This window comes from Pygoscelis adeliae, unplaced genomic scaffold (assembly GCF_000699105.1).
Source record: "Pygoscelis adeliae isolate BGI_AS28 unplaced genomic scaffold, ASM69910v1 Scaffold456, whole genome shotgun sequence".
Taxonomy (NCBI): domain Eukaryota; kingdom Metazoa; phylum Chordata; class Aves; order Sphenisciformes; family Spheniscidae; genus Pygoscelis; species Pygoscelis adeliae.
In genome coordinates, this window is record NW_008825007.1 from 3,990 (window position 1) to 14,808 (window position 10,819).

Sequence of the window (10,819 nt, forward strand, 5' to 3'; positions counted from 1 at the left end):
TGGAGGGCCCCGCCGGGGACGGCGGCCCCGGCCCCCAGCCTGCCCCCGCTCTGCCACGCTGCCTGCTTCCCCCCGCGAGCCCCCGTGCCACACGAGCCGGCCGCGATGCCACCAGCGCGCTTCCCCGGCTCCCAGCCAGCCCCGGCGGCTGCTCTCAGACAAAGAAAACAAATTTTTCTTTTTTTTTTAACTATTTTTGTTACCATCCTACCCGATGCTGGTCATACATCGCTTAAAGAAATAAAAAATAAAGTAAGGGTTTTCCTGTATAAATCAAATGATTTTTTTTGCTTTTTTTTTTTTTTTTTTTTTTACATACAGCATAAATGCTTGTACTATGGGAACTTTTGCTATTTAAGCTTTCAGAACACCAGAGCAGTCTTTTCATGTAAAAGTGCTTTGATTTTCTTAATAAAGATACCCACAGTCACATTCTTACATCACCTTTCTTACCTTGTCTATTAGCCTATTATGACATGGCACTGACTGGAAGGCCCTATTAATCATCGGGGGAATTATGCATCATTTATGCATTGAATGTTTTGTCCAGTAGACAACTTTACCTCAAGTCCCGTCAGGTGCGCAATCCCACGCCCGGGGAGCCAGCTCGGAAACCTTGGGCCGCCCAACCGACCCTGCCCCTTTCCAGCCCGTTATCGCAGGCTGCCAGGCAATTTTGGTCAGAGCGCCTCCGACTTCCACCTCCCTCATCTCAGCGGTCCCATCTCACAGCCACGCTGGGAGGACGAAGCTGCTCCTAGGAGTTGCCGAGGAGCAGCTTTGAAGAAGCTGTAAGAAAGTGGATAGATCTTCCTGCGTTTCAGAGCGGGGTTTAATTGCACGTGGTAAACAACGGGCAGGGTCACGCACTTCGTACAAGGCATGAAATCACGATGAAGTGGTTGGTGGCTTTGGCAAAGGCAGAAGAAGAACCAGTAGCCGGGCGGGTGTGCCGGGGCAGGCGAGATGCCCAGCCCCACCTCCGGCGCTGCCCTGTCTTAAACCCAGCGTCTCCGCAAGGGAAATCCTACATTTATCACCAAAAGGAAAAGGAACCTGTGCAGCGCGACGCGGTTACTCCTCCCGGGATCAGACCTCGCTGTGACAGCACGGGTTAAAGCCCATGCTGGTGGTGCCCCTCAAAGCAGAGCAGCCCTTACACTGACCACGGACCGGGAGGGGAGTCCTCGCTGGCAGGGAGGGACGGTGACATTCAGGTTCTGGTCTAGATGTTAGTTAGAGACGTGTTCTACGGGGAAAAGGTTTCTATTTCTATGCGTGACCCATCCCACCCCACGTGAACAAGCCCATCTCTCTCTCCCCCTCCACCTGTGGCTCCTGCCCTGCTCCATCCCAGGCGTCAGCCCACTGCCTCCCACCACCCTGCTCCATCCGCCTCCCTGCGCTCCAAGGACCACCCAAAACTCCCGTGTCAGTTCTGTCCCCACCGTATCAGTTCTCCCCTCTTGGAGCTGACAGCGAGGGCACCTCCCCTGGTACCACTCATCTTGCATAGCTCCCTGGAAGTAACCTCCTGTCTCAAATTATGCTTTGGGGTACAAAAGCACAGGCTGGGGAAACAGCTCTAGGGTTTCGCCTTCACCCACACGCAGAGACGACCCGGCATTCCGGCACCAAGAACGCCGAGTTCCCGCCGGGGTTTGAGCAGGCAGCTCACAGCGGCGTTCCCCGTAGCGCACCCCGCCGTCACACCCTCGCCACTGACAACCTGCAGCCAGGCAGGGACAGCAGGGTTACACAGAACAAACGACAGCGTTTGCCACCCTACGAGATCTCTACCTCCCTGCCAGCGACCCCGAGAGCTCCCGTCTCAGCTCTGGGGCCGAATCTCCTCCAGCCTTTGGTGAGCGAAGTCTGGGCAGCGCTGGTGTCCCTGGCACAGGCTGACGGCAGGACTCCCTGGACCGCCTGGGGCACAGCGGGTGAGAGCGTCTCCTGCTCCAGCGGCCCTACACCGTGCAAGAGGACGGCTGAGAGGGGTGACACTTCGGGGACGGACCTTCTGACACAGGGACTAGGCTAGACAGCAGCCCGAGGGCAATTGTCTTCTCCACTGCGGTAATCAGATTGTGCAAGACGGCCATCAGAGACAGCAGGAAAAGCTTTGTGCCTTCAGGCTGCATCTGCTGACGGAGGTCCTGAACCTCGAGCCAAACTCCACGCTACAAGCACCGCAGAGAAACAGCAAAGCAGCAGACGCAGAAGTCACCACACCACCGGATCGCTGCTGCGCCTTGCTTCGTACGCTCCTGTTCATTTACACACACGCAAGACAAGGACAGAGCAGTTATGATAATTTACATTTTAATCAGCCAAATATACAAGTTCAGTTGTTGTTGTTTTTTAAACTTTATCAAGTTTGTTTCCATCTGGGTCTGATACAATTAATGTTGTTGTTTTTTTCCTTTAAACAAAGGATGATGTGGTTAAAAACTGGCACTATCCCTAAAAAAGAGAAAAAAAAAAAAAAAAAAAAAATGAAGAGGAGGGAAAAGGGGAGACTGGCTGCGAGAAAGGAGGGATGAAACCGGGAAGGAACGGCACTCCAGATGTCCATGAAGTCAGGCTCCCAGATTATGCTGCAACACCCTGCAGCAAAATTTTACGGGCCGTTTGCCCAAAGGGATTCCTCAGATACGTTATCCTTTGGGCTTTCACTAGCAAGTCAAAGTTCCCCACCCCATGCCCCACCCCACAATGACCCCACAATCTATCTTCTTGCAATCTAATATTTGAAGCATCTCCCCTCCCGCACAGCTCCCTCCCGCCCTGCCCCCTGTCTATGAGTTCTTAATCCTAAAAACAGCAAAAACATTCAGGCTTCCCAACTGTTACAGAGAATTGCTGTTCAGCACAGTTCTGCACCAAAGGTAGCAGCTGCCCCTAACCCCAAATGGAAATCTGTGCCGGGATGAAGACAAACACATCGTCAGTGTCTCTTGGAGGTGAAGGTGACTTCGATGCCGCAGTGCACCCTACGTGGCATCGATGGTATGCAACACGGCAGAGTTCCCGGCAGGCACCAGGCACAGTTCCCTGGCGTTTCCTCCTCTTGCATGTCCTGTGCTTACTTGTTAAGGGATAGTGACTGCAGTCTTTTACCTGCCATGGCCGCTTCGTCTTTTGCTGGGGGAGGAAAAGAACAGGGGTTTCATCATTTCACAGAGCACGTCAGGGACTGGTGGTGGCTTGACAGCCCCCGAGACCGAAATCCTGCTAGCCACGTGCAGCGAGGTAACAGGAAAAAATCCAACCCTCCCCGCCAATCCCTGGCAGGTGCCCTCCAGAGTTCAGAGGAGCAGCTCCCCTTGCACGTTCCCCTCTGTCCTCGGCCTCTCTTCAGGCGTCCACAAATTACCCCGATGCTGATGCACAGGTTTCTCAGTGGAAGCCACCGAGAAGACATGCTGATCAGACTTCTGGTTCACACCTGGCAGAGCTGAAGAGAAAGTCCAGGCAGGGGAGGAGCGCTGCAAATTCCCTGGGCAGTCTGGATCCCCGGCATGCAAAGCAGATACATCACAGCCAGCGCAAGGAACTCGCTAAACCCCCGAACCGGAGCAAGCACCGCTTGGGAGGCTGAGGACAATATGGATATCAAGGGCGATTCCCAAAAAAAACCTGTTCAGATGTCCTAGAGCTTTATAAAGCAAGAGCTTTGTAAGAATGAAACCGCTGAACCTGGCTTTGACGAGAGAAGCTGTAACGGCACTCAGCAACACCACGCAGTGGCAGGAGATGAGGGATTACCCTGCGTGATAGGAGAAATCACGCCTCTGCGCAGTACAGCCATTGCAAAGAGAAGTAAGGGGATACGATTAATTACTCTCTAACCTTTTCTTTCTTCTTCTTTCTTTCTGGCAGCTTCTTCCCTTTGCTTCCGAATGATGGCTAGTCGGGCGAGATCTGCCTTCGCTTGTTCTGTTTTGCCAGCTAGGTGCATTTTCATGTATCTTTCTTTTGCCTTTTGTTTCTCTATTTCCTCTCTGTTTGGGTGAAACACACCAGTCGTCAGAGTATCCAAGTCAGCACGCAGATACAGGCAGAGAGGGGGAGGCTCGCTGACCGGGAGGGACGGTGGGGACGGGGACGGATTGCCCACAGAGACTGGGGGGGCCCTGTCACCAGTTTTCGAGCGCGGGTCCTGTCTATTGCAGGGTTTGTACGGGGACAGTGAGAGAGATTATTTCTGCCTCCGTTCCGCTAAGTAAGGACACTGACACACAATGAGGTCAAATGAATCGGCCCCAGAGCGCACAGCACCACGACGCCTTACCCTCACAAAGGCGTACTGCTGCTGAAGCAATCTATCCCAAATAAGCAAGCTTAAATTTTTCCACTCTGAAACTCTCCATTGCTAAATGAAACTAGAAGATTAAACTTTGGTTCTCATCTCATTCACCCGCTCAGACAAAAATTTCACCATGACCCCTGGAATCTGGGAAACCACTGCCTGTCACTAGGGCACCTTCTGCAGCAAGATTAAAGCGGACCCCAAGGTGACCTCTGGTTAATGGATTTCAGTTAGGTCTGATTTTTGGCATAAGACTTCAGGAAAGGAATGGTCTACATCTGCTTCACAGCAACAAACTTCACTCTCTCAGTGCACCTGGCTCCAGGATGGCCACAGCTACTCCCAGAGGACAGACAACTTCGGTAAAGTTTGTACGGAAAGACATTTTGAACCACAGCGAGTCCTGCCCGACAGTTTGCTGCCGCTCAGTGTCCGCTTTAGAGGGCAACACACTCAAAGGGCTTCCCTGAAACACCAACGCGTACGCAGCAGGGAAACATCTCCCCGCGTTAGGCTGCTGCCACCAGCAAGGATGAAATTCCAGGAACGCGCTAGCTCCCGCCCAGGCAGCAGGGAAGACTCACCGCTCTCGTCGCGAGAGTTCCTTAGGTCCATCCAGGTCCAGCTGAGTTACTTTTTTGGTTGTCTGAATTACGCGATTGGGATTCTCTATGTCTATCAACCCTTCCACTCCTTTGCGCTTTTGCTAAGGTTCAAGAACAAGAGGGAGGTTAAGAAGCTCTCTCATACCCAACATCGTGCTGTATCAGAGCGCATCAAATACACTGCCACACACCCCGAAAGCAGAATTCAAGGTGTTTTCACTACCAGACAGCAAAACCATTTATGAACCAAGATTCATGCTACCAGGCATCTTCAGCCTTTTTTGAAATATTCTTGCCTTTGTATTTCCCTTATAAAAACACACGAGTTTTCATTCTGAGGACAAAATGCAATCAAGTAAGGGGTTTTTTTGGCTTCTAAAAATAGTCCTTCCATAAAAAATTTACTATCGGTAGCTCCCAAAGAGAACTTGGAGTCAAGAGCGAGCATCTCTCTCCTGCCCCAAGAATCTGGGTAGTGCAAATGCATTAAGTGCCCTGAGAATTAACAGGATTACAGAATTACCTGATAATCCTCGTCATCTTCATCACTCTCATCTGAATCTAAAGACTTCTTCTCCTTTTTGGGGTCCCCTGTTGCTCCTTCGCCTCCTTCTTCTTGCTCCTCTTCTTCCTACAAAATCACAGGAAATCGAAGAGAAAATGTACGTCAATAAAAATCCCAAATCCAACAGCGACTCTTACATGAGATCACTTTGGAGGGACAAGAGACAGCTCTCAGAGCACTAGCGTTCCTGGCGTGGCCCTTATGACACCAAAGGTGCCTGCTGTTACAAAACAAGAGCTCATTCTCAGCGCATCACCTGCCCCGGCAGATCACCTCTAAACAACTCTGCTGTTCTCTCTGTGTAACAGGCCAGGAAAATTATTGTAAAAGACGGAACTGGCATTTTACTTTCCCCAAATGAAAGATCTCCAAGAGACATTTTGGCCCGGGTTTCCAGTGCGCAATATCTCAGGGACTGGAAACTGCATGGGTGTAGTGTAGCGGATCCCACCCTAGAGCTAGATAAAAACAAAACCAGAGCAGAGCAAATTGACAACCATCAACCAGAACATTATTATCCAAGAAATCACAGCCTTTTTGGCACAGCTTTTATCAGTCATGAAGTCTAGGAATTAACTTGTAAACCAGCAGAAGAACCAACATGGGTGTGAATAGCTTGCTTTACCATCGCCAAACATCCCTCATCAGAGCAACTGGCAAAGTGGATGAGCTACGGGCAGTAAGAGGACTAATTTTGTTAATTCTTTTTTTTTTTTTTAAGCTTTCCCCAACAAAATAGCGTCAGCTGTAACCATCGCTACGTGAAACCCTTCTCAAAGAGCAGTTCTCCGGTTTGTTTTGAAACAAGACAGACATTTCAAGTGGGGTCCTGCTTGCTCTGTTCCATTTCCAGGCGGTATGTTTATTAACAACTCGGAAGTAGAGAACACTTATAAAGTTTGCGAACGACATCGCACTGGTAGGGGTTGGAATCATTTTGGAAAACAGGATAAGTGGTTTCAGAATTTGGAAAGACGGCACGAAACCAAGAAGGTGGAATCAGAACACAAACCAAGAGGAGTTATACTTCGGAAGCAGAAATCCAACGCAACGTCAGAATATGTGGCTAAGCAGCAAACCACACAATCATCTTGCGTTACAGCTGGTCAAAACATTAAGAGGGAGTCAACAATATGGCTCATAACTGCTTGAAAGAGTAATCTTCTTCCGGGAGGTATTCATCAGTATTTCCTATATGGGGTATAATTATCCTACTGCAGTCAGTGCTGTGAGGCTTCAGCTGGAATAGTGTATTTGGGCTTAGGCAGCACTTTCAGAAAGTCACAGAAAAATAGCAGTGGGAGTGCCATCGTAGCTGTGATAATTTGGGAATACAAGACAGCAAATACCGCAAAAAGTAGCCATGCCTTTTATAATACCAGTCAGGTAGGTGTGGAAGGGAGGGGAGCTGTTACAATCCTATGTCGGGGCACAGAAACACGCCCAAAAAAGGACTCACGCCAGAAAACTCTGTTACCTCTCCCTGCAAGTCAGAGGCAAGCAAGAAAATAATGTGTACAGGAATTTGGTCTTTTAAATCTAGAAGAGAAAGAGGGCAAATATAATAATTTCGATATACAATAAGATGTCAGGATGTATGCCCTCTTCCTCCACAGCCAAGCTGCAGAGCACAGATAAAAAAATTAGCTGAGAGTGGAGACTAGAATGATAAAATACAGGGGGAAAAGACGTCTAGAGCTGCTGTGTAATCACCTTCCCTATCCTTTAACCTTCAAATTGTGAACTGGATGGTCTACCTGGCCTCACTTCTATGAGGAACCAGACTGGATCACACCTAGGAGCCTCCCCAGACTGGATCACACCTAGGAGACGGAAACCTTCCGGTGGCGGGGAGGGCATACTGTGATCACGGACAGAATGACCTGCAACACTTGACTAAGCTGCCGTTTCTCATGAACTGCAAGTTAAGAATGCCGTACGAGCCAGGACTTCTGGCAGTAAGCACGTAACGTAGGCAAACACATACCCTTGCCTTTTGCTTTTCTGCTTGGAGCTGGGCATCAATCTCTTCAGGACTTGTGTACTGTCTTGCTCGGCCTTTGTGGCCTCCTTTTCTACCTGTACAAAAAAAATTAAATTAATAAAAGGTTTAGCGATCAGCTTCCAGAAAGGTCTACTCCTCCTGCAGCACTCTCTCTGGATTTTCGTTGCAGATAGGACAAACCAAAACAGCTCCTCTGACAGAATCTAAACAACAACGAAAAAAGGACACGTTGAACTTGCCAGTCTCAGTGAAACACTCCAAGAATTTTGGGTAAGTTACAGAGAGAATTGGGATTATTGATCCACAGAAAGATACTCGGAGAATCAGTTCTTTCTTTCCCCTTGGGCTGGTTTTGGAGACACCAGAACCGAGAGCAGCCTCTCAGCTGTGCAGCGTTTTCCGAACGAAGCACAGGTTTGTCCTACAGAGCGGGAGCCAGGAAGGTACTGCCCAAAGGGGGTACCCCCGTCCCTCAAACACCGCAGAGCCGTGACACCATTTATCAGGCAACGAGCTTCCAAGTGCCCCCTCAGCTCTTGGCGACGCCACCCTTCCTTGCCCACCCATGCCTACGCTTGTGGCCTCTCCGACTCACTTCCCGGGCTGGCAAGGGGTGCTCAGTCCCACAGCCGCTCTCTGCGTTTCCTGCACAGGAAGAATCACAGCGTGTTCCTGCGGCAGCCGCGGTTACAACCAACTCTCCAACAAGCTCGCCTCCTTAACCCCTCCCCTACACTAAGGCTGTGCCAAGAGAAAATAGGAAGCTAATTGGACAAAAGCTTTGGGAATTATAATGAGAGCTGAAGAACTAATACAAGGGGCCCCCATGTTTTACTGCTTTATAAGGGAAAACAAAACCAAGCTCTAGGAACCAGGAAGAGGAGAGAGTCAGCTTAGCTGGCTGGACTGCCTGGCTAAGATCTGCTCTCAGGTTCAAAATTCTGTTGATTAACGAATTGCTGAAGCCATTAACGCTTCCTGCAAGCGACTGCTCCGCTAACGTTCTTCCAGCTCAAAGAACTGCTGGAAAGCAAGCTGAACAGAGTCAGTCTCTAGCCTTGAGCTAGGGAGCTCACGGTACAACCGGCGCGCGAGACTGGCAAAAAGCAAACAGCTCAGGCAAGGGAGCTCCCTGCTGCCGCAGGAGTCCTTGAAGCCCGGCAGAAGGAGCAGGAAATCCTCGCGCCGTCTCTCACCCTCCCCGCTTCACCTGCCGAGGACAACGGAAACCTTCCGGTGGCGGGGAGGGCTGAGGGGATCGTCCCTCCTTCCTCGGGACTGCACAGGACGCGCGGGAGAGATCTGTCACTGCCGTGCCGCCGTGCCACGGCCACGCCTGGCTGCGTGTTGGACGTGGAGGGACCGGGAGCACCAGCGCAGGCAGCCGCTGTGGGCTGCGAGCTTTAGAAATTCAACACTTTCCGATCAGTCCTCCTGGCTCAGCAGAGACAAACTCTCACATGTTTTAGCTCAGTAAAAGCTGAGCTGTGGAATAAATTATCTCAAAAACCCCACTGTGAAGCCTCACAGAGACTCCCGAGATGGTTTTCTCACGTGAAGCGGGGAAGCGCGGAGACCAGACTCTTCTCTCCGAACTCAGCTGTGGAAGCTCGTTGGCACGCAAAACCGCAAGCGCAACCGAAAGCTTTGCTGCACCCAGAGACGTGTGTTTGTCTGTTCCCAACCATCCCACGTGGCAATACCGACACCCTCTGGGAAGGAGATCTGCCACGGAGCGCTCGAGCCCGGGAGACATTACCTCACTGCCCAGCAAATGACATCACTCTAGGTGGAACAACAGTGACACCCCTGACACACTAGCTAACACCAAGAAAACCTAAATAAACCAAAACAACCCTGTGCTACAAGCTTAACTGATGCCAGGCAGCCTTCTGGTCCAGCTGGGCTCCGAACTGAGGAGCACAGAAGCCTTATCGCTGCAAATAAAAAGCAGTAATACAGGGGGGGAAGCAACTCAAGAGAAATTCTCTTATGTTAAAAGCCTAAAAAGGAGCAAAAAGAGTGAATCAACCTCATTTACATTCGAGCCTGCACACAGAGAAGCGAGGCCCCTTTGAGCGGGAGCAGCAGTGCCACCGGCTCTCAGCGGCTGGAGGGACTGCGGGGAGCTCAGCACGGCGCAGGGCCGGGGCTCTGCTCTTCTCAGGGAGATCAAACCGCACGCCAGACAAGCGGAGTGCCGGTCCTGGGTCTGCCACTGACCCACCGCGTCGCGCCGCGCAACTCACTCCAGCTCCGTGCCTCAGTCTCCCCATCTGTAAAACAGGGATAGCAATTCTCCTCCTCCTCTGCGAAGCACTTTTGAAATACAATCACCTGCAGATTTCACCTGCGGTAAAGACCACTGCCGCCTAAGGCAGGCAGGCACGCGTCCAAATACAATCGTCTTCAGCACTGGGCAGAAAAATTAAGGACTTTAAATCAAAGAGAATGGAGGAATATTGAAGGAATCACTTATTCTTGTTGAATCAAGGTATTAAAAAAAAAAGAACAAAATCATCAGAAATAGTCCTGTAATAAAATTTATTAACAGCTGGTTAAAATCCCCATTTTATATTAAACAGTGAGTGCAAAAGTCCACTCCGTAATAAATACTGGCTTGGGGGGGGGGGGGGGGGGGGGAAGCACACGAAAGATCCCCCTTTTCCCAAGAAGCAAAAGGTTTGAAACAAGCGTTTAAAACTGTACGACGAAATACAGAGCCAGAAATCCTGTTACGGGGCATTTAAATATGGCAACCGGGGATATAACCCACCACAGTTCTTCTCCTTCACAAAAAACGTGTCAAAGCTTCAGCCCCATCTAGCAACATCGTGCAAACGGGCACAAAATAGAGTGCTTAAAGAAAATCTAAATAGGGAGGCAGATTTGGCACTAAAGCTTGGGAAATAAAGCTTATTTCATAAGCCGATGAAATAAATTGGAGCAAACTACAGAGAAGATGAACGACGAGGGCTGGTTTACATTCATGTGTATGACTGGGGTTTCACCGACGCTCGCACAAGAGCCAATTATGCAGATGGTGCATCTGGAGAAGGTTCTGGGTGGATCCAGCTCAGCCGTGACAGCCTGTCAGTCCCTCATTACTTCTCCTTATTCACACAAGCAAGTCGGTACCCGCTCCGTAATACCCAGACGCGGAGCTGCCGGAGCCACATGAAAGGAGCCGCGTTTGGAGCCCCTGAGCCCAAAACCACCTCCGCATCCCCCCCGCGCTGCCCCTCAGGGCCGGACCCTCTGTCCGGCCGCTCAGATTCCCCGTACCCAGCCCCGAAGGCCTCCACCGTGGAACCGCCGGGAGGGGAAGG

General features: G+C 50.6%; 2 protein-coding genes across 2 annotated transcripts in view; one reads left to right on the plus strand and one right to left on the minus strand.

The window, feature by feature from the left end:
• ARPC1B (actin related protein 2/3 complex, subunit 1B, 41kDa) overlaps positions 1 to 2,044 on the plus strand; it is a gene marked incomplete at its 5' end in the record, with an annotated part of 5,766 nt that extends 3,722 nt beyond the window's left edge. The window contains one exon of the mRNA XM_009326212.1: positions 1,614 to 2,044. Coding sequence (XP_009324487.1) covers positions 1,614 to 2,044 — 431 coding nt within the window. The remainder of the gene's footprint in view (positions 1 to 1,613) is intronic.
• Positions 2,045 to 2,308: 264 nt separating this feature from the next.
• PDAP1 (PDGFA associated protein 1) lies at positions 2,309 to 8,057 on the minus strand. The gene is made up of 6 exons (XM_009326213.1): positions 8,054 to 8,057; positions 7,473 to 7,564; positions 5,444 to 5,551; positions 4,900 to 5,021; positions 3,856 to 4,007; positions 2,309 to 3,147 (listed from the first exon to the last, which is right to left on the minus strand). Exons 1-6 carry the CDS (start codon positions 8,055 to 8,057, stop codon positions 3,089 to 3,091), a joined length of 537 nt encoding a protein of 178 aa, XP_009324488.1. The 3' UTR covers positions 2,309 to 3,088.
• Positions 8,058 to 10,819: the final 2,762 nt, after the last annotated feature.